We start from the raw sequence: 27507 nt of genomic DNA, 5'->3' as shown, positions 1-27507 counted from the left end.
TGTTGTGATTATTATCTAACATGCAATTTAGGTGAAATAACTTCCTGTAGAGCAAGATATTTTCTTAAAAATATTTATTTAAAGAGACCCCATTAACATTAGATTTCATTAACATTACTCTATAACCATAATATTTCATCTACTGCAGTGTCTGTGTGACATTACAACAAACTCATCGGTGCATTTTGTAAGTGGAGAGCAGACAGACCTTGTAACATTTCCAGATGACCATATTAGAAAGATGAAATGTTAAGCTTTAAAAAAAATACATGAGGGTTGTTTATTTCATTGTTCATTTCAACATTACCTGAAATCTAAATATAGCAACACTGTACAGACCTCTGAAAACTGTGTATGTGCATGTGTAGTGCTGCTGAATGCTATATATGCTATTGTACAACATAAATCTCATCCTTTCAAACAAGCTAAGCTGTCTGAAAAGAGCAGGTTTGCCTGTGTTGAATGCATCGCATGTATGCCCACACCATCACATATGCAATACTGTAGAAAAGTTGCATTCTACATCACAAGGTGTACAGTGAGACTGCCTGTGGGTCAAGCATGGCAGTAGATACAGGTTTAATATAATACATCATGGCTGTCAGAATTTCATAAGGCTGTCAGAGTTTCATAAGGACTAATGATCAGATTTTGTTTATTGTTGAAGTTTGCTGATTTACATAGACAGGTCTTATAAATAAATACAAATGAAAGCATGTGATTCAATGCCAGTGCTGGCTGAAGTTCTGTGGAGCGTTCTTCATGTAGTAGTGAAGGCTAGACTAAAATCCAGCTAGGTCCACCCTATCACTTATGACAAACACCACAGCAATATATAAGGAATTCATTCATTGGTGTTAAGGATATTTGAGTTATACATTTAATAACACTGATGTGGACACCCTCAAAGTCACTCTCCATATGAGTGTCTCTTTTTCTTTACAAAAAGGGCACTGAACCCATCAGACCTCATAGGTTCTTTTACTGTACATCATTCTTCCCAAATGAGTTCTGGAAGGGTTCACATTGTCTTGAGCGGCTTTTGGTCTGATCCTCTCTCAAGAGCAGCACCCACAATGCACCTTCGGGTTGGCAGGCCAAAGAGCTTGGTGATAGGTCAGCTTTCCTCCACAGTGCCAGCAGAATGATATAAATGTATTGTATTGATTATCTAGATAGGAATGAAAGACAGAAACTTTACATTTACACAGAGTGGGTAAATGATTTATAAATTGCAATAATTACCATTAATTTAATTAGTGCTTTCAAGTTGTTGCAATGGTCAAAGGCCTTGATGTCGTTCCATCAAAATATGAAAAAAGGCAGAGAGTCTATAAGGCTTAATATTCTACAGTACAAATTTTCCCTTTGCTAAGTATATTTGTTTCAGTTTGCACTGAAGAGTAAGAACTTTAAAGATGAGTGCCAATGTTGTTATTTTCAGCTAAAACTACATCTATTAGAAATCATTTTCAGTATTTTAAATAAAGCTGAAATAAAATAAAATAAGTATAGAATGAAAAAATTAAACTGAAAAACAACTAAAACTAAGATATAAATGAATTAAAGCGGTGTATAAATATAAAAAAAATGAAAAAGCACATGAAAATTGCTTAAACTAAAATTTTTATTAAAACTGAAAATATAAAAATAAAAGCTAATTAAAACATTAATAAATACTATAGTAAAATATAGCTGCAAACAGCAATTATCGGGGCCAAGCGCAAAGAAAATGATAAGACATGCCAACATGGCTGGGAGTGTCAGACCAACTTGCAACATTGAGCAATTAAAGACATTTAAAGATGATTTTAGGCAAAATGGATGAAAAATCATACATATAGTAACTAATAATTTGATTGAATGATTTATCACTATCCCTTTCGCTGTTACGAAATTTAAGTGATGTGGTCAGAGTGAGGTGACAATGACACATACAAAGTTTGGTGTCAATATGTCAATGCATTGCAGAGATAAAGCCTGAGTAGTGGTGCCGAAGACACATGCCGAGTTTCATAATGGTACACCAATGCATTCGTAAAGTGTAGCATTTAATATCATGATATTATATTGTAATTAAAGGCAATTTCCTTGATTTGTTCTATTACAGTTCCACTGTTTTTGTGTGTCCTCAGAGTGAGCCCATACATAAGTGTGTGAAATTTGGTGAACATATCTCATTTCGTTTAGGAGTTATAGATATTTATATGTATGAACACATACAAAATTACACACAACTGACTTTCATTGGATTTATTTACCACTTACTATCAAAATTTTGACATTTGGGCATTGGTGTATAGCAAGCGACCTATGTTTCCAAATTTCCTACGGTGGTTTCGTCTCGATCGGTCTAATAGTTTCGAAGATATTCGCAAAAGTTTTTTTAAGCACTAAATCACAACGTTGTACTAACCATAATGCAAAACCTAGCATGTTTGGTATCGTTGGACTCGGTTAGGATTCAGGAATGTAAGGAGATGACTCCCGTGAAAATAAGTCAATTACATCCAAAGTTATAAGCATTATATTTTTTTACCACTAGGTGGTGCTGGTCCGAAACTTCTCAAACTCTTTCAGAGCATCGTGTCGATGACCCATACCAAGTTTTGTAACGATACATTCATGGGTTCATAAAATATAGCATTTTAGTACAAAATTCAAAATGGGCAATATGGGACAATTTGATATCATTCGATTCGGCATATATCGTGTTATAAACAAAAATATACATTTTTCGTATCGCCGGACCAGTAGGTGGCACTGCTTGTGATGACATGTAAGTTTGTAAGTTTCTGTGATGTAAGTTTGGTCTGAATACAATAAAGCGTTGCGGAGACACAGCCTTACGTCTGTTTTTGCAAGCGCTATGTAAATTTTGTTTGTGCGGTATTCGAGAACGGTTTCACAAATCATCTTGAATTCCATAACTTTTTGTCGGCATGGTCTGAAAATTATCTGGTTCAATTTGAGTGAAAATTGTAGGTTTTTCGGAAAATTCTAAATGGCTGGAAAATGTTCATGCCAGAAAATGATGTCATAGGATGTAATTGAAACGGCTTGAGCTAGGGAATCAGAGGGGGAAAGAGTTTTGTTTCTAGCCCTTACAGTTACAAAATTATTAGCATAAACATGAGTGCAACTTTGGGCAGTTGGTGGCGCTAGAGGATTGAGTTGGAGACTCCAAATTTGCTATGGTGACAGTTCAGACTGTCCTCTATTAGTGTGCCAAATTTCATAACTTTCCCGCAAGCGGTTCTGTGGGCTGCCATAGACTTCCAAAGCGGAAGAAGAAGAAGAAACGGAAGAAGAAGAAGAAGAAGAATGCCAACGATTTCAATAGGTGCACTTTCAGTGCTTGGCCCCTAATAAATAATATTAAAATAACACTGTGTTCATTTATGAACTTCATTGTAGTCAGCCGGCTGGTACATTGCTGTTGTAAGCATTTGGGAAAATGTGAAATGGGACTCACTGAACGCCACTTTGAGATGGGCCTACACCAGGCCGTCATAAAGGGAGAGTGCCTGTACAATAGAGGGGTCCCCCTTGGAGCCCTCCTGAAACTCCTGCAGAGTCAGCATCCCATCTGCATTCTGTTGACAAAAGAAAGACAGTTAGTCTTAAGTCACATCATTGTTTTCAACCACAAATACTAGGTATTAAATGCTTACAGTTGGTGGCAGAACATATGCAGGGAATCAGGTAGAGACATTTTTTAAATAATGTATTCAAATCTCTTTTTTCTCTCAAGAGCTCCGTGTTCTTTCAAAGGTTCTTTTATCGAAGCTTCCCAAGAGCATCTAGAGCTTCAATTTTGCGTCTTTCATGTGGTGTGCCTTCTGTGTTTCTAGTGCCTGACAAAGGACCGCTCTCCTGACAATCACAGCAAAAATAAGCCATTGTATTGAACCTATAGCTATGAATACAATGACTGAAAATGATCATAGAGTGCAATTCACTATAAATGCAGTACATTTTCCATGTTTACTTTTTAAAATAGACAACTATTTTTACAAGTAATGTTGTACATGGGAGAAATAAGTAAGTGGAAGACAATAATATACAGCATTAACCTTATCCATCATAGCAAAGATGCGGTCGACTCTTTTCTCTGGTGTGTTTTCCTCCTCAGGTAACTCCACTGTGTTCCCCTGCAAGACATAAACAAGATGTGAACTCCTAGGACACCTGGCCTTTCACAGCAGGATAAGAAACAACCTCAGTCAGAAACATGTTACCCATTCATCTCTTTATGTCAAGTCAATTCAAGTCAAGTATATTTGTATAGCGCTTTTCACAATACAGATTGTATCAAAGCAGCTTCACAGTATTAAATTAAAATAATACAACAAGGTTTGTTTCTAGTGGAATTTATTGATTGATAAAATCAAATTAAATATCCCCAGAATATCCCCAACTGAGCAAGCCAAAGGCAACAGTGGCAAGGAACCGAAAAACTCCATCAAGTGACCTAATGGTGTCCTAAAACTCCATCAGGTGACCCAATGGAGAAAAAAAAAAAACCTTGGGAGAACCCAGGCTCAGTCGGGGGCCAGTTCTCCTCTGGCGTTTATTAACTAGAGGCCGGATTGTAATTTGAACTGTAAAATTAAAAATATTATATGAATGCCTGGCTGAAGAGATGCGTCTTTAATCTAGTTTTAAACTGGGAGAGCGAGTCTGAGCAACGAACACTATCAGGAAGACTATTCCAGAGTTTTGGAGCTAAATGTGAAAATGCTCTCCCTCCTTTGGTGGATCTGGATATCCTAGGTATGACCAAAAGCCTTGAATTTAGTGATCTTAAAGTGCGCGATGGATTATAGTGCGATAGAAGATCCGTTAAATAGACTGGAGCTAGGCCGTTTAGGGCTTTATAAGTCAGTAGCAATACCTTGTAATTAATACGGAACTTTATAGGTAACCAATGCAGTGATGATAAAATCAGTGTTATATGATCATATTTTCTTGATCTAGTAAGAACTCTAGCGGCGGCATTTTGGACTAACTGTAGCTTGTTTATTGAGGATGCAGGACAACCAGCTAATAAAGCATTAAAGTAATCTAGTCTCGAGGTCATGAATGCATGAACTAACTTATGTGGAAAATAATGAGAACTCTACAGTATATTTGTTTATATAGATATATAAAAACTTTAATAACACAGCAATAAATATAAGCTAACTGCATGTATTAGATCGAGTTGAAGGGGGGAAAAAACAATTATGTCAATGTCCAAAAATGGAATTTTACAATAAGGTTCAATAACATTATTTTATGTATTTGATATAATTAACAAGATTTTTTTATTTACTAATGGTAATTTATAAAAATACTTAATAAATGTTTTAAAAGTACTGTTAATTATTAGTTCATCTGAAAAACCATATTGTTGTAGCATGTATATTCTGTTATGTTCTGTTTTGCCTGAGTTCCCAGTTATCATTAGTTTCCCTGGTTGTTAATTAGTTCCCACACCCGTTCTGTTTTACATTGATTACTCTCCCTGTGTATTTAAGCGCTCAGATCTTTCAGTTCATTTTATATATACTATATACTGTATGTATAATATATATATGCATACATACAGTATATAAACATAAACAAAATGTGAGGACCTCATTTCAGAACACCACTGCACCCTACTGATATATACATTCAATTGATAGAAAATTTACTTTCAAAAAACCAAATCTACTGAAAATATCTCATCTTCATATGTCCTCATAGAAATGAATGGTAACTGTAATAACTGGGATTCGTTTTACAGCACAGGTGATTGGGCCTCTTTGCCAATTGTATATGATCAGAACAACATGAAAACATCTTGTGTGATCAAAAAAGCACACAATGCTATTAAGCTTCCTGGAAGCTAAGTATTTGCAAAGGTAGTCATTGCAGTCTCTTTATCAATCAGATGCTCATAATCGATTTTTAGAGTTTAGGCTTTACAATAAACACCATGTTGGCCTTCCAAGAAAGCACTTTCATTTACTCAGTTGAAATAGAAAGTTACGGTTCAGTGAGAAGCATATGACTCACCACCATCTGGTAAATGGCATCTACGATGTTCAGCATCTCATCTCGGGTTATGTAGCCATCATTATCAAGATCGTAAAGTTTAAAGGCCCCTGTGATAGCAATAACAATCAAGCAGATTAAGAAAACTCTCTCTCTCTAGCTGCCACATCTTCAAAAGAGCTGAGAACAACAGTGTAGCTTCTCATTAGTAAACTAATGTTAGACTTTTCTATTGATTATTCAACATGATCATCTTTTCATTAGACAAGATGATAAATTAAAATGGAGCGGGAGACTTGTTCAGATCTAGTAGTGCATTCAGTGTGGGTAAGAGCCGTCTTAATATAAGACACTGAAATGTTACTCAGTCTTCAGCCAGTCTTCTGCAGATAAATAAACACATCTCTGGTGCAGAAACAAGAAAGCATTGAGGTTCTGATGACATTATGAGATTTATAAAGAAAAGCTGGTCTTACATCTGAGTTTTTCATCCAGTGTCCCTCTAGATGTGACAGACAGAGCTTGAATAAACTCTGAGAACTCAATCCGTCCATCCTGTAGATACACAACAGAAAGACAGCATGGTAGCTGATAGGTGAAATGTAAAAAGGAGCCTAAAAGGCTGAAAAAAGGTTTGATTTTATACAGCTTTGTTACAGACTCACACCTCAGATGAAAGAGATACCAAAGATGACAAACAACTGCAGAGTGACACAGCAAAAAACTGCAGTTAAATACAGAAGCAGCAGGGAAGGCTGTTACGTTACCTGTGTTCAGTACTAGCTTACAAAAGGTTATACATATTGGAAATGTTATTTTGACAGTGATTCTGAAGTGTGTCTAAAGATTGTAGCACACAGTCCCACTGAGAATATAGAAACATCTGAGAATACTCTACAGGGGCATTGTCTGTCTGTCTGTCTGTTTCTCTGTCTGTCACACTTTGTTTAATGTGTGTAATATTCTCTATAAAGCTCCCAAATGCATCATCATTTTGTTCAGACTCAGACAGCAAATTGTTCTACCACAAAAAAATACTCAATTCTGCAAATCTGTTGAAGCTGCATTTCTGCAACTAAAATGGAAATGCATAAATGTCCCTGTCGCTGAGTAAATGAAAGTGAATGGAGTGTTTACACACTTTATTTTGCTGTTCAGTTAAACATCTCTTCAGGGAGAGATTCTAGTGGCGATAATTTTCGCCACTAGACTCAGTAAAGACGATAACAAATCAAAACAGTGCATATCAAAACATTTATTGTTAAACTGCAACTTTAAAAAGCCCCAGTAGGCTAATATAACAGTGCTTTTCTTTTATTGATGTTTCCTTTTTTCAGCCTTGTGTTACCTTGTTCTCGTCAAAGACGTTGAAGACAAAGGTGGCAAACTTGGTGGGGTCGCCGAAGGGGAAGAATTGCTTGTAGATCTTCTGAAAGCCAGCGGCGTCCAACTGACCACTGGGGCAGTCTTTAATAAAACCCTTATACCTGCCAAACGGACAGGAAAAATGAATCAGGATAGGAAGAGTGGGGAGGAAGGAAAAGAGAAAGAAGAAAATGAAACCCTAAGACAAAACACAGACATCTCCCCCCTGTGAAGATAAAACTGATAGCAGTGTTACAGAGTGCTAGAAGTGTTACAGAACATGTGGTCAGGGCATTTCAAGACAAATTGTACCTCTGTCACTCTATCCTGTAATTTTCAGAAACAACACTTTCAGCGCAGTTTATTTTCTGTACGCTAATTGAGCCCTGAAAAATCCGAGGACTATCATTAGGGGTAATTTCCGAGCAATTTGGGGCAAAGGGTGAAACTGTTGCCCAGGATATTACAGTGCATGTCAGTCTTCAATTGCAAATTAATTTCCAGGAACATCAGTTTGGATTCCGCATTTTAGGAAATATTTGATATAATACTTAACAAGTAAAATGCAAACACTTTTTAAAAACACGTATTCACAGAAAATGTTCTTTTCATTGCATGCCAATTTAAGTCATTGAACAAAATGGCCCTCACAATCATTATAAAAATCTCCAGCATATGTTGCGGTTAAAACACTTCATTAGCTACTTGTTCATTACCTCCTCAGAGGGGCTTTCAAAGTGACATTTTTTGGCGCTCTTCCCCTTAAGACAACGGGGAGTGTGAGTGTTAAACCACCTCGACGATTGGCTCATCTTAGCCCAATCGGAGGAACTGTTGATAACTCACAGAGCCTGGCTCCTCAACCACCTAGAATGCCTGGGTCTCAGGATAAATTTTTCCAAGAGCACGCTATCTCCCAGCCAGAATATTTCCTTCCTGGGTATAGAGATAGATTCGGCACACATGAAAGTGCGCCTCACTCCAGCGCGCGCGCTTTTTATTCGATGCCTGGCGACATCTTTCAGAGTGGGCACTCGTGCTCCCCTCAAGAGATTTCAGAAGATGCTGGGTCATGGCTTCAGAATCACCAGTACTCCAACTAGGACTGCTACGAATGCGTCCGCTTCAGCACTGGCTAAAACCATGGGTTCCAGCTCATGCGTGGCAATCTGGACACTTTCAAATCAGAGTGAGTCACGGCAGCATCAAAGCCCTGACTCCCTAGAAAGCGACCGACTGGTATCGGTCTGGCGTGAGGTTGGGTGTGGTTTCAGGGAGAAAAGTAATCTCGACAGATGCCTCCAGCTCCGGCTGGGGGGCCCTTTACGAAGGCAGGCCCGTCTCTGGTCTTTGGTCAAGCCTAGAGAAACGTCTACACATAAACTGTCTAGAGATGAAGGCGGTGGCTTTAGCCTTGAAAGCCTTTCTCCCATACTTAATAGACCACCATGTCCTGGTCCGGACGGACAACAGGGCAGTGGTGTCGTATATAAACCGCCAGGGTGGTCTCAGGTCAAACAACCTGCACATCATGGCAGAGAATCTCATTCTCTGGGCCCAGCACAACCTGCGCTCACTGAGGGCGGCGCATGTGCCAGGCGTTCTGAACCAGGGTGCGGATATGCTATCCAGAAACAATGTTCCCCCAGGGGAATGGTCTCTTCAGCTGATGTGGGTGTAGGGTTTGAGGGCGAACCAAACACAAATGAATCTTCCAGGTGATTTGTTCAAACATAATTCCTCACAAAACTCAACACTCCAGACCCCAAATCACCAATCCAGAACCATAAAATCCAGGCTCCAGCCAGTCTAAGCTAACCAACGAAAAACCCCAGCTAAGAACTTTATGGCCATGCAAGCAACTAAAGGACAAGACTGATTGGTTCAGAGATGGCACAGCTCAGTGCCCGATCAAGATAACAGCAAAGGTTGCTTGATCCCACGACAGATATACAAAACAGACCTCCTTCTTCTTAAGGACCTCTGAATGACCCAAGGGTGTGAAATCTCTTAAAACCAAAGGGACTGAGACTTTATCTATAAAAATACATAAAATCATCCCAAAACAATTCTTGATGGACTTATAATCAAACATCGTTCAACTACATAATTCTATATTGTGTCTACAACCTATATGCGTGTCTAATATGCTTAGATCCCATATAAGTCATGTAATTGTTATAACTATTAGATGTTTGAATGAAAGTGTCTTGTTTCCTATCAGAACGATCGTATGTTCTTAATTCAAAAGATGGCTTGATTGAAATCTGTGTAAAATGTTTCGTATTCTTATAATAGTAATGATGTCTAAACTGTGGCCTCTTTTCTCTCTGCTAGAGCTGTAGAGTAAGGGGATCACAGATAACGCATGATTTATGATGAGAGGTGAAGAAAATGCCCCCTCTCAAATAAAGACAGTGTCTAATTGGTCAGAACTCATCCAGGAGGCTGGACAAACATTTGAGTTTAAAATCTTAGGACCCGAACAAAGCTTTGGGGAAGAAGAGAAATAGACAAGTAGATTCGAAACCCATCATGGAGAAGCCATGACGGAGTAACCAGGCAGACCAGTAACTATGTAGACGAGCAGACGAAAGAACCCAAATCAAGATCAGAAGAACATGGGTTAAACAGCTTCATTCAAGCCATCTAACTACTCTCGTCTCAAATTTCTTTCTTTTCTTAGTTTTCTTTTCTTTTCCGCTGTAAGTCTCGGTTCTAAGTTAAGTTTTGCGACAAAGTTTCGGTCCACGATTCGACCGCAAAGCCTGCTTCCCACTTCAAAGACTTTCCATCCATCCGCCAGCACACCACGTGATTGGCCGCCCCAGACCTCTATCCAGGCACAAGGAAACGCCAGCCAACGAACCTGGGAAACCCCTTTTTACAACGACAAAAGGGAATTCCCAAAAGGAACGCAAAAACAAGCAAGTAGCCTCCAGACTTTTAAGCTGAACTGGTGCATTGATATATATTTAATAACCCGCCTAAGAAACGATAGAAGGGTTAAATTAATGATTGATGGTTCGTTCAGGTCAGGTCTTATAAGTGCATATAGAAACTTGGGATTTCATCATCTCACTCTTAAAACTCATTCTTTCCTCACTCTCTTTCTTTCTGCAACTCGTATGAATGTGTGTGCGTGTGTTTGTGTTAGATATTAGTTTTATGTGTTAGAATAATCAATAAAGTCTTGTTTGTATTTTAAAGAGAAGTGTTACTTGTGTTATGTGTCTGTGCCCTGATTGGTTCTCGCGTCAAAGCCACCTCGCCATAGGTTCGTGCAGTTGCCGCAGCACAGCCAATGGCCGCTCTCGCGCTCAGTTGTGCTCGCTGTGCAGCTGCACTGCGTTTTAAAAAGTTTGCTTCAATATTCTCGAGAAAAGGAGGTTTTCCCATAGCGTAAGCTAGTCTTACGCAATACTCGTTCCCTCATTTCAGGGAACTGAGGTTACGTTAGTAACCAAGTAGTTTGGTATCGTTTAAATTCCGATTCAAATTTTAAACAATTCGGATTCTTATCGATTCCTAATTTCGATTCCAATAAGGTAAAAAAACAACAACTTGGGTATCATTCACATTTATTCTTATTGCAAAACATTTAATTGTAGCTGAAGACCATGAACAAAATTCAGCAGGCTAAAGAACACTTACACAAGGAACTTTTGCCTATATGGTTTAGGTAACTAGCCTAATATAAATTTCAAGCATTATTAAAGACAAGTAAATACCCAGTAATTAAAAAAGAATAACAAATAAATTTTTTGAATTTTTTAAAGATTTTCAGGTACAGAAACAATTGTAAAATAACACTGTAATTTATAAATTAAATATACATTACAAGTATATATAGTTACAAAAGTTATTCAGTCAAAAAGAGTTAGTTGATTTTCTCTGTCTTTTGTTGTTTGATTAGCGTTATTATAGAGACGGCAGCAGGAATATTAGGTTGCTGTCACTTTAAGAGCTGCATGGATCCAATGTACTGACTGTTACACATGCGTTTTCTTTGTCAACTGTTTTACGTTCTGTTCACACGAGAATATTTTGACATATTTTGTGTGTATTTGTCCATTCAAGTGCAAAAAGACGCGGAAGAAAACTCAGTATCGCGCACTATACAAAAGCGGTTTTACACTATACTATACTTCTTGCGCTTGAATGGTATAAAATCACTTTTTCTGTGTTCGCGGTTTGGATGTGTCGATAAGATAAGAGGAATCAAAATTTTTATTTTATAACAAGTATCCAATTCCTGAGTTTAAGTATCCGATTCCAGATTTGGCATCCATTTTCAATTCCCAAACCTAATTAACTCACATTTTTCCTGAATATTCCTCCCTAGATTCAAATATCTACTTTTAATTTAATCGGAAAGACACAAAATCACCAATGCAGCTATAATCCACAAAACTCTCCATGTGACAGCAACTGCCTAGTTTTGATTATCAAAAGCACAATTCAGCCACTTAAACAGAATGCTTAAGAATCTGTAAAAAGTTTAACTTTAATCTGCTGTACAGTACATGTATTGCTAAACAAGGGAACAGAAAAATTGTGTGTCTGAAATTGTCTTTGTAAGGCTTCATCTACTGATCCTCTGAGGACTCAATACAGATAGCTCAAAGGCAAGTCTACTTCTGGTATCAACAAACATACTTCTATATCATCAGAGAAATGGAAGTAGAAAGTGATGCGCACCTTGAGCTGTGTGTGTGTGTGTGTGTGCATTTGTTTGTGTGCATGTCTAGGCTTGCTGCTTTGCGATCTGATCAGCACTAGACTGAGCTCCAAGGCGCTCTGCTTTCAACACAAGACCATAGTGCCTGTCTTTAACAGAGCTGTCCCCAGTGAAATGCCAGTGTATAAAGTACAGTGCAGTACATCATCTGTGAGTATAAGAATCAGACAAGAAGTAAAGGTAGGTTGTCTATTGGCTTGCTCTAACAGACAAACACAAAAATACAAGGCTTTTTGAACAGTCACAGAAGATTGGCCCACCTTTGTAAATGTCATCAAAACTATTTTCCAATACTCTACGTACCGTTGACTGCCTTTATATGGATTGTTAGTCTCACTTCTTTGTTCCACGATTTTAGTTCTCTTTTCACTCTCTCTCTTCATCCTTCTCTCTTTCCCTACTGGGCACCCTGCCTAGAGTCAACCGTTTCCCATCTGCCATGAGAGGCATAGAGCAGCCATATGGATGTTGGCATGTGAAGTTAAGAATTTACTCTGAAAAGGCACTGAATATCTACAATGATGTGGTACTTGACAACATCCCCTTCCTTGGTGGCAGACATTTTCAAGATGAGCCAGTCAGCGTAGTAAAGAGAGGTACAGATATTGTTTGCTGTCAGAAAGTGCCCCATGGGTCATTGATGTGTGCCGTTTATTTTCCCCAATCTATTAACATTTTGACAAAATTACACTTGCAATTCATATATGGCAAATTAGGTATGAATAAGGTCAATAAGTCTTATAAAATATAAGATAAGTGACCTTTTAATGACCAGGCATGTGGTGCAAATCCCCCAAAACAATGACATCTATGAATAAATAATTAATAAATACAAATAAATAAATAAATTAATCATTAATACATGGAAAGCAAATTCACATTAAGGTGAAATTAAAATACTTATTATACTTATAAAAATACTTATAAAATAAAATAAAAATCAATTTCTTTATCATGGACACTTATTTGTCATTAAACCCCATAACAAGAAAAGTAAGCAGTCTGTCCAAAGAAACCACAACACATGAATTCATATTAATCTACTAAAGCAGATGCTCTCTACAGTATTTTCTGCCCATGTCAGAACTATGCACTCAGTATAGATGAGAAAACAATACCGTGCACTATTGGTAATGGAGGAGGATGGAAAGTTACATTCTTTAAACATTTGGATAATAACATCTTTGTTGAGATTTGAAATGATTGATTGATTTCCTGTTTATCTCTCAGTTGAACTCATGATGAGGACAGGTGCGAGAGAGGAATGTTTACAGAAAGAGGACATAAAGAGCACACTTACCACTGCTGAACTTCCTTCTCCGTGACTGCAAAACAAGACAGAGTACAGAAGTAAGATTTTGTTCAAACTACAGAAACTAGATGAAAGTGTGTGAAAACTTTCCATGCTAGTCTAGACTGGTTTGTGCTGGGTAATGCTGGTTTGGTGCGGGTCTAGGTGATGGACCAATGTCACCACTAAGGGTTGAATGGATAATTCAATTTGAAATGAGGTAAGTAACAGAATGCTGAATTAGAATTAGAATTTAAGTTGAATTTAAGGAAGTTGGAAAAAAATTACTTTAGATTAAATAAATGTGTAGAACTGTGATAAGTCTTATTTTTTAACAAGAACAAGAACGTTTGTCAAGACAAACTTTGAATGGTTTGGCAAATCCTAATTTTGAAAGTTAAAAAAAAAAAGGTGTGAAGGTTGAGGTGTGAATCCTTTAATAATTCATAAATAACTCCCGGAGTGAATTATTTAACCAGCATTTATTGGCATGGGGCATGGAATTATACAAGCTTGATTCTGGCAGACGAGATCTGCAACGCTGCTGCCGCTGAGAAAATACAAGAATTTGTTCAGCTTAGTTAAAATAACATAGATAAAAGACATGCTGCTGAAAGAATATAAAAAAAAACATAGCAGATCTCTACAGGTGGTGCTGGGGAAGAGGAGGGTTTAAACAGAAGTTTTCATAATCGCACAGCAGGGCGATCGCAGGCTATGGTGCAAAATATATAGTTACGTGGCTCAAAAAGTACATGTGGTTGGCTAATGCCACAGCTTTAAAAGAACCAACCAGGTTAGAGTTTCATGACTGAACTATGTATATACTAATGTTCAAAAGTTTGGGGTATGCATGATTTTTTAAATGTTTTTAAAATAAATCTTTTATGCTCACCAAGGCATTTATTTGATCAAAAATACAGTAAAAATAGTAGTATTGAGAAATATTATTACAATTTAAAATAACTTTTCTATCTTAATATATTTTATTCCTGTGATAGCAATGCGGATTTGGTGTTTAAGAAACATATCTTATCATTATCAATGTAAAAAAAAAAAATAAAAATAAATCTGTTGTGCAGCTTAACATTTTTATGAAACCGGTCATACTCTTTTTTGGGATTCTTTAATAAATAGAGAGTTCAAAGAACAGCATTTGAAATAGAAATCATTTGTAATGTAAATGTCTTAAATGTCACTTTTGATCAATTTAATGCATCCTTGCTGAATAAAAGTATTCATTTCTTTAAAGACAAACAGACAGATCATGGAATGAGTGAATTATTGGCATTGCATTTCTAGTAGATAACATATTGCTGCGGAGTAGCTGAATGGAGACAGGGAAACGTGGAGACCTGACAAGAGAACTGCTATATCTGTCTCTCACAGCTTAGAGGCAGACTGCCATGCCAACACAACTAACATCAGGCCTGTCACTACACTGTCACTACATTTGACAGCCCCTGAGCCATCGCACAGAGAGCTTTTTCACAAAGATTGATTCGTCATGCATACGCAATAAGCAGACATACACTTCAAGATCCACTGCTACAGTAAGTAGACCAATAAATGAAATGTAAAATATAGTTAACTTATACATTATATTTATTCGTTTAGCACTTTTATCAGGTGAATTTAGAGGCCATTTAAACATTGTTGCATTCCATCTGAACTTGTTTGTACACACGTGCTAGACTAGACGGGTGTGTTTGGCATTTGCATCTCGCTGTATCTAAAGCAACTTGCGTAATAAGCACATAGTTCTTTTGTTTAAAACTTTGAACAACGTGCTTCGAGATGCCCCAGTAAGATGATACACTAGAGGATGATGCAACACTTTTGCATTTACTGACCTAATATAATATCAATATGTCATTGGCTCAGATGGTCATTGCAGTTTGTGTTAGTTTACTGTTTACATCTTAATACTCTTGAGTACTGTGTGCAACTGTCTACACACACACACACACACACACACACACACACACACACACACACACACACACACACACACACACACACACACACACACACACACACACACACACACCTCATTGTCTGGGGCAGGAGTGTAGTCATTACCAAGATTAGTGATGTGCATCAATGTAGAGTGAAAGGTTGAGGTGGCGAAAAAAAAATAAAAAAAATAATTATGAAGATATTTACGATTGGATCAGCATTTCTTTGTTTATGGATGAGGAGAAAGAGAATTGTTGAAAAAGGTATATGACACAACCAGGCCTTGAGGAGTGAGAGCACTAGCTGAAATATTATAATACATGTATAAAGGAATGAAATATTTACACTACTAAAGGATAAATGTAACCAGTGGGTATGACAGGGAGAGGAGAGGGCAGAGGGCACTTGGTAACACAGGTGTGTCTCATCAGCGCTCATGACCCAACATGACTCCATCCAATACATCCAATGCATCTGCTACAACAAAGAACAACAGAGAGAGAGAGAAAACAGAAGAAAAACATCCTTCTCCATCAAAAATGTAATTAATAAGATACTCAATATAAGATACTCTGCAACCTCACAAACCATAATAACCCAGCCCATAACAAACGACAAAACATCTCATCTAATCTGCCCGTCACGCTGAAGGGCAATTCTACCCCCCTCACTGTCAGCTATCATGGGCCATGGCAGCAAATTAAGACCACTAAAGAGCAAGACAAGAGTAAAAGACAGAGACAGGCAAAGAATAATGAACAATCCGGTGCCTTGGGAGCCAATGCACTGTCAGAGCCATTTATAGGTCTCATATGTCAACTCAAATGTTTGCCAGACACACCAGTAATGTAAGGTACTGACTCAGAGGTGTTTTATTGTTCATATATACCTTGAGAGGAGCCATAACCGAAATACATTTTCAAAACACCAGTCCCAATTCTGAACATAAACTGTATAATTCTGCTAACATGGACTATTACGGATGGTAAAGCAGCATGCATCTTTTTGTTTTTTGCTTACTGATATTTCCTTTTCATTTAATACCGTCAAATAAATGAATTCTTTTATTCAGCAAGGATGCATTTTATTTGTTCAAAAGTGACAGTAGAGACTTTTATAACTATTTCAAATAAATGTATTTTTTTCCTTTAGTAACGGCTGCTAAAAATTAAGCTTTGCCAACACATCAGCGCTTTTTAAAATTACACTTTATTTTAAGGTGGCACAGTTACACGTTACTATATGTACTTAAAATAGTAATAACAGTAAATTATGCATAGTTACAAGTAGCTAACTAACCCTAACCAAACCCTAACTCTGTAACATTTACATGTAGTTAATTAGTATTACTCAGTACTTACATGAGTAAGTACAATGCGCAAAGTGTAACCTTTAAAACATTGAAATGGAAAACAGTTATTTTAAATTGTAATATTTCACAATATTACTGTTTTTACTGTATTTTTATCAAATAAATGCAGCCTTGGTGAGCATAAGAGACTTCTTTCAAAAACAATAGAAAATCTACTGTAACTCTACAGCCAGAATACCACTGGATTCAATCAGTTCATTTATTTTCATAATTTGTTGCTCACATCTGCTCTTAGTAAATGGTTCTTTTGTTGTAAAATAATTTTTGTTATACATATTTTGTTATAAGAATCAAGAGATTGTGAGTATGTTTACCAATTACCACAGCCTTCGTCCAATGCATCTAGTTTAGTTTAGGTCTCCTTTTGGTGGTAGTCAGGATCTCCAACCCATTAAATTTGGAGTGGCACAGTTACACATAGTCACGCTGGCTGTTACATCTGCAACATCCTCCTCATTAGTTGAGGCTCAAGGCTGAGAAATCTTCACTAATTTCCTCTTTAAATTCCTACCTTCTCACTTCTGACATACAGCCCCAGATACACCATAAAGCAAATTAATTAATGACTTTTTAAAATGAATAAATTTTTTTCCCACTCCTATGGAAAAGCAGAAACACAAAACAACAACAATTCAGTCCTAACATGATCGTACAGCTTCTGGTCATGGGCATTTTTTCCACTCTCCTATGCCATGGAAGTTCTTAGAAGATGACTGCTCCACCTGCAGTCACTTGTAAAAAAAATAAACAGAAAATGCCCAACCTTTGCTACAGCTTTCAAACTGCTACAAGCCCACCAAAGAGACCCAATCAGTACCAGGTCAAAGTAAAACAGGCCAACAAAATCCCAAGCTGCAAAAGATCATGAACACAATACCTTCAAAACAGGCTGCCATAAAACAACAGCAGCATTCCTCTCCTCGATGCAGCACCAACAATAATTATGACACCGGTTCCTAACAAAAGAGTGCACGAGGAATAAGGGGTTAAGGCTGCCTGTGTGGGCCACATTCTGTGAAGCAGACTCTAGGTAAATCTCCCTCCACATAACGCCTGCTGTATTGCCTCTCCTGGGCCACCCACTGTTATATTTGATTAAGCCTATTTGTGGACATAAACTCAATGTGAAGGCAGGGAAGGAGACTGACCGGCATCACCACTGCTGGGTTATCCTGTCGGTCTCTTTCTGGATCTTCAGATGCCTTCTCTTCACGCACAAATATACACATGTACACAATGTACAGAGGACACAGCATGGGGCAACGAAGGAATCATCTGACATATATGTGCCTCTAAAAGGCCAGGTTCACACCAACACAAATGTTTGGCATGAAAATATGGTCACATTTTTGCACTTGATTTGTCTGTTCAGGTCAATGTGTAAAAAAACAGAAGATTGGCTGAATGCAAATGTACTCCCTGACAATAGGTGGAGCTTATCCACCTTATTTTTTAGGGAAGCATGGGAGCAGCCATTTGTAATTTTAATGTGTCTGGATTCCAGTGTCATTCGCTTCCAGTTATTTTTAGCTGTAACTGCTTGATATTGCAAACTTTAATGTATTGTCTTAATTATACTGCACTTTGATATATTCTTCTCATTATTTCCCTAGAAGTCTCGCACATTCACAGAAAACAAATTACTTCCACATTGAAAAATAGATAGAAAAGCAGAAATACCCTGGTTACTCCTCTAATACACCAATTGCTGTGCAACTTTCATTTTTGACACCCGATTTTGGAAGGAAGTTTAAGGAAGTCAAAAAGTATTTACATGTTCTCAAACAGCAGTTCAGAATATTGTATTCTCTATGGTGTTTATTAAACAACACCAAATAAAAGAGTTCAGAGACTGTTGGATTTTTGTCTGGATATTTCCTCTTCTAATCACTGTCACTTAGTACAATAGTCCGTCCATGAGTGCCACCAAGTCATATTTTTATGTAACTGCAGCAGCTCTGGCATGTAATAAAAGCAGAAATCTTATTGGTTGGTCAGTTTTCTTCACAGAACGATGGAAAAGCGACTAGGACCCTTTTCTGTCATACCGTCAGCTTGCGAACAGAATTACCTTTCCAACTAAAATGTTTATTGCACTGAATTTTCACACTAAATATTTGTCTTATTGTGAAAAGGCCTTAAAGGTGCCATGTGTAAAAATTGAGGTAAAAATATCCAAAAAATGAGCTACACGCATCAAAAGAATGAGAAGAAATAAGGGCGATGATGTCATTAAAAAAATGACAAGTTATAGTGCTGCAGAGATATCAACCTGAATTAGCAATAGCATTACTAGCCACGGCCCGACAGGTGTTGTAATACCAGTTTCGGCCATGGGAGGCGGTATGCGAGCAACATAACCACCACCAGCCCAACTGCAATACACGAATAACTCGCACGGCTTGTGGACGTACTTGAACCTGATGTCAATCGTGTGGAAAATACAGCCCACTACTACATTTCAGTTCAGGGAAGAGAGCGGAAGAATGGCTGAAGCCCTTGGCAAGAGACCCTTACCACCACCACACCCACCCGCTGCAGGGATAAAACGCGCTCGGAATCGGAAATAAAATCTGATAAAAAAAGGAACAGAACCAGAGTAAACATTGGCACTGCTTTCCATCGCTGGAGACAACTAATGGCCATGAAAGAAATGAGGTTCGACTCCGAACTTGCAACATTTCTGTTTATTATAACAACCTATATTATGTTTATTAAATGGCTTTCCTGAGGTAAATCTGACATAATTGTTCTCCAGCTATGTTATTGACCTCTTCACGCTGATAAAAAACACTGATTGGTAGATATTATGTATGAGGAATACATTTCGGTAAGTTGTAGCCTACTGTATCTTTCAACAGTGTTCGTGTTTTTTACTATTAGCTACTAGAGATGATCGGTTCACGTGCGCTAGGGATCTGTCACGTAACATTTACAAGCGCCAAAACGGTATTTATTGTTTGAATTGCGTAATAAAATTGACAGAATCTGAGAGCTGAAATTTTTTTTATATCATAACTAACCTGCTCTATCTAGTCTGTCGGTCTCCATGTCCTCTTTGCTTCGGGATTTTGCGAGAAAATTGATGTGTGTCGTGAGAGCATGTGAAAAGTGTCAATTGCGTGTGTCTCACGGTGAATGCGTGATAGTTGGCAGCTCTGGTTACGTTGGTCAACATCAGCGAATGCTGTCTGTCAAATTAATGTAATTCAAACTAACGATAAAAATGTAATATGAACAAAACGAATATGAACATATTCACTGGTAAAGGTGAAGGGGAGTAGCTTGAAGATGTCATATTCATAGAGTAGACACACTTTCTGGAGGTATACTGCCCCCATCTGGTATGGAATGTGGAGTATGAATTGATTTTTTTTTACACATGGCACCTTTAATGCTAAAAACATAATGGGACAATGTGCAGCCTATCTGTGAAAAGTACTCTGAATCAGTGGCTCATAGAAGTCAATTTATGTAGTCCAATGGAAAGAGCAGGTGGAAGTAATCTGGAGTCTAGCAAGGAGGGTAAATCTATCATCCCATTTCTTATCCTTATCATCCCATTTACTTATCGCTCCGGAAGATGTACTAGCACTCTTTAAAATGGAACAATGGATTCAGCTCATTGTCATGGTGACTGTAGAAAATGAAATGAAAAAAAAAGAATGTGTGTGAAATAATGACACACACAAACAATCAGAGTAAAACATATTACACAGAGCTTGTGGATGTGTTAAGCGAAACAGGCAGCTGTCGGTCCGCTAATAGATAAGTGAATCAATCAAGAGAACCCAAAGGTTACATTTCTGGATGAGAGAAGCTGAACATATAGCTGATGTGAAACCAGTGGTAAACACACAAAGATTGAGAGGTGAGTGGAATAGACAGTGTAGACACTATAGGCAAAGAGAACAAGAAGAGACAAGCTGCAACCAGGCTGAAAGAGAAAAGACGAGAGAGGACTGCAGTGGAGGAAAACTGAAAAACAATGTGAGAAGAGAAGGAGAGAGAGAAGAGAGAGGATACAAGACTAATGGTTGATTATAGCTTGCTTGTTTGTTTTTGTGCATGTACATAAAGCTGTTACTGCAAAGCAAATATTGAAATGCTTCATGCACACTTAATACTCAGATAACTGGTATTCTGTCATGACAACTCTTGGAGAGATTGGCATGATAATAAGCATGGATATGGCAATGTTAATGTATTTGGTCTTGGCGGAAAAGATCTGCTACGCTGCTGCTGCTGCAGAGCACGTACCGAGACTTGCTACTCACTGCCAATACATTCACAGACATTGCTGTGAGCATTTAAGACATGCTGCTGCTGCACATGTAACATACATGAAATAACCCTCCAGCAAAGCATGAGATAAGACATGAGAAAAGTGCACAGTTGCTCAGGTTAATGGAAAAAATAGACAATACAACCATATAGGGTAAGTGTACCCATTAAGCCCACCAAAATCGAAGTTTAGGTTTTTTTCATAGATATTGACATAGTTTATAAGAAAAATCATTTGTTAAAATGCAAGATTAATCTCTCATTTGAAATTGTATTAATTAGTTGATGTACATTTTATAATATACAATTGAGATAATTTAGGAATAAAGTCAGAAGTCTAGCATGGGCTTAATTGGTACTTTGGCACCATTTAACCCTGCATGTGTTCCAAATAAGCCCACATCATCATTGATTCACAAAATATATATATATATAAAAAAAAGTTTTTAAAGAAGTAAAACATCAATATATTTATTCAGTGACAATTTATTGTTAATTATTCAGAGACAATTTATTCAGTTAAAAAAAATTCTGTAAGGCTAATGGTTTGACCTAGAGATTAGCTTTGAACGCAAGCTAATAAAACTCATCTTTTCATTTAAAGGAAAATGATATAAAATGATAAAGTACTATTTGTTCATACACACTCATCATACTCTTATTTGACGTAATATCAGTGTAGTTACCAAAGAAATGGCTGAAAATTGCAGAAATGTGTTGATTTCTGAAGGGTCCCGAAACACCGAAGTTTTGGGGTGACTTTGTGTGAGTCCCCTGAGACAGCATGCACATGCACGTTGCTAACTCAACATTGCCAAATGTGATTGGTATGCAATAGAAAATGCTAGGGAAGTAACAAATCACTGGATTGGTTAAAATAATAAGCAGCATAAAATATTATTAGGGCCCGAGCACCGATGGTGAGAGGACCCTATTGTTTTTGCTCCGTTTATTCTTCTTCTTCTTCTTCTTCTTCTTCTCCAAAGTGAATCGCTTTTTAGAGGGCCTAAACATGCTCGAAAACTCATGAAACTTTGCACACGCTTCAGAAGTGGTGAAGATTTACGTGTGATATGGTTTTCAGAATTGGGGGGGGGGCAAATTCGTTTGCCCCCACATTTTGCCCCGGCTCCTGGTTTCACGTACAGGTATGCAATTTGGTACATACATGTAATGACCCAATACCTACAGAAAAGTCTCTTGGAGCATAGCCCTAAACACAACAGGAAGTGAGCTATTTTGAACTTCCTCCTAGATTTTGGGCATTTTTCGTAATTTCCTGATGTTGTACTTTAACGAACTCCTCCTACAGATTTGATCTGATCGTCTTCAAATTTGGTGAGTGTAATCTTAAGGCCGTTGTGACGTTAAATTGCGAAGATCTAGAGTTTTCGTCGAAGGGTGTGCCCTCGGCGGCCTGACAAATGTTCACCCAATTTCGGCCTTCTGGTGATATATGCATGATCAGATAAGTTCAATATTAATGTTGCTTGCAGTTCCGATGTTGCTAGGCAACCACAGACAGCCTGCAGTAACTCAGGCATACAATTTCCAATCTGTCCCAAACTTCACATGTTTGATAAGAGTCCTGTCCTGAACACATGACCATGCTCATATTTGGTTATAGCAATAGCGCCACCTGCTGGTAGCAGGAAGTGTGGCAAATACAAAACATGCTCGAAAAATCATGAAACTTTGCACACGCTTCAGAAGTGGTGAAAATTTACGTGTGATATGGTTTTCAGAATTGGGGGGGGGGCAAATTCGGTAAATTATTGCCCCCACATTTTGCCCCGGCTCCTGGTTTCACGTACAGGTATGAAATTTGGTACATACATGTATTGACCCAATACCTACAGAAAAGTCTCTTGGAGCATAGCCCTAAACACAACAGGAAGTGAGCTATTTTGAACTTCCTCCTAGATTTTGGGCATTTTTCGTAATTTCCTGATGTTGTACTTTAACGAACTCCTCCTACAGTTTTGATCTGATCCTCTTCAAATTTGGTGAGTGTAATCTTAAGGCCGTTGTGACGTTAAATTGCGAAGATCTAGAGTTTTCGTCAAAGGGTGTGCCCTCGGCGGCCTGACAAATGTTCACCCAATTTCGGCCTTCTGGTGATATATGCATGATCAGATAAGTTCAATATTAATGTTGCTTGCAGTTCCGATGTTGCTAGGCAACCACAGACAGCCTGCAGTAACTCAGGCATACAATTTCCAATCTGTCCCAAACTTCACATGTTTGATAAGAGTCCTGTCCTGAACACATGACCATGCTCATATTTGGTTATAGCAATAGCGCCACCTGCTGGTAGCAGGAAGTGTGGCAAATACAAAACATGCTCGAAAAATCATGAAACTTTGCACACGCTTCAGAAGTGGTGAAAATTTACGTGTGATATGGTTTTCAGAATTGGGGGGGGGGCAAATTCGGTAAATTATTGCCCCCACATTTTGCCCCGGCTCCTGGTTTCACGTACAGGTATGAAATTTGGTACATACATGTATTGACCCAATACCTACAGAAAAGTCTCTTGGAGCATAGCCCTAAACACAACAGGAAGTGAGCTATTTTGAACTTCCTCCTAGATTTTGGGCATTTTTCGTAATTTCCTGATGTTGTACTTTAACGAACTCCTCCTACAGTTTTGATCTGATCCTCTTCAAATTTGGTGAGTGTAATCTTAAGGCCTTTCCTAAAGGCGCCGGGTGGCGGCGGCAGGTGTGCGAGGGCCCTTTTCATCGCTGCTTGCAGCTTTAATTTTCTCTGTTTTTTATTTGACTTCAGAGTTGAAAGTGGGCTTAAAGGGTACATGGGCTTAATGGGTACACTTACCCGTAAGTATGCACACGCTGCTGAGTGAGAAAACAAGCTGCTGCTTAGGCAGATATGCATATGTTCATATGAACATAGACAAAGTCACAATGTAGCAAGTCATGACAGCTCTTTTCTTTTGTGTGTTGTGACATAAATGCAAGTGAACAGAATATCTAAAAAGAAAAATGGTTCTATCCATCAGTTTTTGATTAGATGGAGGAGGCAGATCTAAATGCAAGCTTGCAGTCGATTTTGAGAAAGGGACGAGATAAAGTAAATGATTGGAGAAGTCCAGCATACATCAGAGAACAGAGAATTCTGCAGATTCACCGTAAAAATCGAGTCATGAAAAAAAAAAAAACATATGTATGGATGAATCCTTAACAATAACTTCAAAAACATGCATTTAGAAAACAGATCCAATTCCATTTCATACTGAGTTTAAAAAACATTTTATTGCATATTCCTGGGATTACTCATTGGAAGCTTTTACCATCTAATCAATTCCAAAATCAAGTCCCACCCTATATCCTGTTGTATTAATAAATGCGTCATCTTGTAGACATCAATTCACATTGAATTGACTTTGATTATAGGTCATCCTGTTCAGCGGCTCATTATAAAAGTCTGGCAGAGGCACAGAGGGGGAGCTGCCCATGAACAGTGGAAAACTGGAAAAAGACCACAAAGAGAAGTGTAACTCCAACCCAGATCTTCCACAGCACACTTTGAATTCCGTGATGTGATAGTAGGGTGACATCCATAAAATCAAAGTCTTTAAAACATTCGTACTGATTTTTCAAAATTTCGCAAACAGTGACCACACTAGCCCACAGAACAGAAAGTTTTCTCATTGAAAGCCTGTTAGATTTGTGCACTGCTCCCACACTGATCTAACCCTGCAGCGAAGGAGCAGGAAATGATTTCCTGACAGCCCTGCTTTACCAACCTCTGAAGATGCTCATTAAACATGGTTCACTGCCGCTGGGAATGTACTTAAATTCCATAAAAGTGAACCAAGATAGGCTACCTGTACCAAGTGGATCTTTGACAATTTCCTAGGAAACTAAAAATGTTAAACGGTAGGCCTAGAGAGTCATTCATTTCTTTAGCACCACTGTTTCATACTAACTGCTAATAATGACTGGTATTGCTGTATTAAGAGGGAAAATAGGTTTGTTACAATTAATAACATGCATAATTCATCAACTTAGGTTAAACTTAGATACTTCCCTCCAAAGTGAAAATGTTGTCATAGTTTACTCACCCTAAATCTGTATGATTTTCTTTCTTCTGCTGAACACAAAAGAAGATATTTTGTTTGTAGCCAAATTAACTGACTTCATTGACCGAACGCTACCATTCTATTGACCAAAAAACAAAAATCTCAAAATATATTTTATGTTCCACAGAAGATAATATGGAATGACATGTGAGTAAATGATAACATTTTCATTTTTGAGTGAACTATCCCTTTAAGCCAAGTAAATTAAGAACAAATATGGATATGGGGACACTATAGGGGAATCTGTTTTAATAAATTATAATATACATAATAAAATATATATCGATCTACTACACTTTCCAGTAACAATGCAAAGCATGCAGCTATGAAATTTGTATCGAGCCAGGAGGTCAGTCTGTGACATTTAGATAATCTCTACTGGTCAAATGTCTTTGCACTATGGGAATTCACCAGACTTGAACTTTTTGCGGTCACAGATAAAAATCCATCAAGCTTCATTGACTTCCATTCATAAACATTTAAGTTCAAGGCTGAATGGCTGAACTTAAAGATTAAAACCATCGAAGCTAAAGGTTTGCAAGAAAGTGGAATGGATGGTATATTTTGACATCTGAAATGTATTATTTGTGGCAAACAAAAAACATGTGACCTTGCGCGACAAAATATCCTGTTCACTCAGTAGTGTGACGAGACTAAACAAAACCTCTACACATGTGCTTGTGTTTCCGCTCTTCTCTGTTCGTATGTGTATGAATGCAAATGAATTGAACACAAGGTCTAGTGTAACTGTGACTTTACACTAAAACAAAACAAAAACAGTTTTTGGTAATCCAGTCATGTAGACTTATTATGTCATAATTGCCATCGCTGTTATACCTTCCCCTCTAAAATTTGCTTCACCTATTTCACACTATGATTAATATGCAGCATTAGCGAGGTCTAAAAGCCTCATCTCATTTCAGTAATCTAAATCAAGTCAAAGACAGTTGATGTGATAATGACAATGCTAATACGTTTTCTCCACCTCAGGAAAGGATTGATGCAATGCAATTATTAGTTAGCCCCACACCTTATTGACTCGACGTGAGAGTTGCTGCCAGCTGTTCATGTAGGCACCTTATCTTCTCACAACAGAGATGCAAGCCAGTCAAAACATGCTTAATGATTATATGATTAGTGGTGACAGAGGAAAATCAATGACCCCAGAGATGAAACGATGATCCCGGTCGTTTTGTAGAGACATGAACATAATAGCTCATAAGTAGGCAGGTAGGACATACATGCACACAAAACACACACACACACACACACACACACACACACACACACACACACACACACACAAGCACAATCAATAGCGCAGTATCAGAATACAGCTTAGTTATATTAAGCTTATACTTCAGCCAAATGCAACTTCATCAGATCCACCAATACCTAGGCTATATTTTTTAAACAGATGGTTTCAAAGTAAATACAAAAACAGGGTAGTTTCCACTTAAAATTAGAGATGGAAAAAAGGCAGAGTAAAAAGTAGAAATAACATGCAATTAACCAGCACAAAATGGCACTAGACCATGAAAGAAAGGACTAAATAGCAGTACTCACAGTAGGTCTTTCTGCACAGCTCTTCCACTACCTCAGGCTTTAGTTTACTGTTGGATTTGCCCATCTCTCCAGCTGGTCACAACGGTTTATCCCCACTCCCTAATTCACTCCCCCCAATCCCACCTTCCACTTACATTTAAAGAGAGAAAGAAAGAAGAAGGAGAGAGAGAGAGAGGGGGGAGCAAAAGGAGAGCAAAAGTCCTTTTGAATCGTGCCTTTCCTCCAGACCGCAGCAGTGTAGAAAAGAAGAGGAGGAAGGACAAGTAATTGAGAGGAGCAAATTACACAGAAGCTATGTGACTACAGCATGCAATGCCTATTGCCTAGAGTTGTCTCTCCTCACTCGGAGAGAATGAAAGAGAGAGAGAAACAGAGAGGGCTTTAATCTGTCAACCGGCGACCCTCCCTTTCCTCCAGTCCTCCTGCCAGTGTCTGCGGTTTCCTCGAGCCCTGGGGAGAGGCACTCTTCAGTTGGGTGATCGCTGCTGTCTGGCTCGGTCCACCTGGAAGAGGAATCGATTCACTAACTGAGTCAGACATGCAGACGCATTTGTTGGCTCTCTCTCTGTGTGTGTGGGAGGGTGCGGGCGTGTGTTGTCACCACGCTGTGTGTTGATGCTGTTGTCCTTGACAACAGAAGCCACTCCCCTAATGCTCTCGGTCCTGCTGAATGAAAAAATCCCTGTGACATAGACTTTTTTCTTTTCTTTTTTTTTTCTCTTTCATATTTAGTTTCTTTAAAAGGCTCTTACTAAAATCTAAAACTTTAGATTTGACCACTGTATTTGATATTATTATTT

General features: G+C 38.1%; 1 protein-coding gene across 1 annotated transcript; it reads right to left on the bottom strand.

Annotated features, from left to right (window-relative positions):
- Nucleotides 1-262: 262 nt before the first annotated feature.
- ncs1a (neuronal calcium sensor 1a) lies at nucleotides 263-27278 on the bottom strand. The gene is made up of 9 exons (XM_084414714.1): nucleotides 27051-27278; nucleotides 26708-26927; nucleotides 13431-13455; nucleotides 7373-7511; nucleotides 6501-6579; nucleotides 6046-6134; nucleotides 4077-4154; nucleotides 3476-3596; nucleotides 263-1171 (listed from the first exon to the last, which is right to left on the bottom strand). Exons 2-8 carry the CDS (start codon nucleotides 26769-26771, stop codon nucleotides 3498-3500), a joined length of 573 nt encoding a protein of 190 aa, XP_084270840.1. The 5' UTR covers nucleotides 26772-26927; nucleotides 27051-27278; the 3' UTR covers nucleotides 263-1171; nucleotides 3476-3497.
- Between the last annotated feature and the right edge of the window lie 229 nt (nucleotides 27279-27507).

This window comes from Rutilus rutilus (genome assembly GCF_951802725.1).
Source record: "Rutilus rutilus genome assembly, chromosome: 7".
NCBI classification, from domain to species: domain Eukaryota; kingdom Metazoa; phylum Chordata; class Actinopteri; order Cypriniformes; family Leuciscidae; genus Rutilus; species Rutilus rutilus.
This window is presented reverse-complemented; position numbering and strand designations above follow the sequence as displayed.

Bases quoted from the DNA above. Each gene is read 5' to 3' on its own strand.
- ncs1a (XM_084414714.1), bottom strand. From the start codon at position 26,771: ATGGGCAAATCCAACAGTAAACTAAAGCCTGAGGTAGTGGAAGAGCTG. The intron at 6,135-6,500 runs GTAAGACCAGCT...TTGCTATCACAG, and splicing joins ACTGGATGAAAAACTCAGAT to GGGCCTTTAAACTTTACGAT. The intron at 3,597-4,076 runs GTTAATGCTGTA...TTTTGTCAACAG, and splicing joins TCTTTGCTATGATGGATAAG to AATGCAGATGGGATGCTGAC.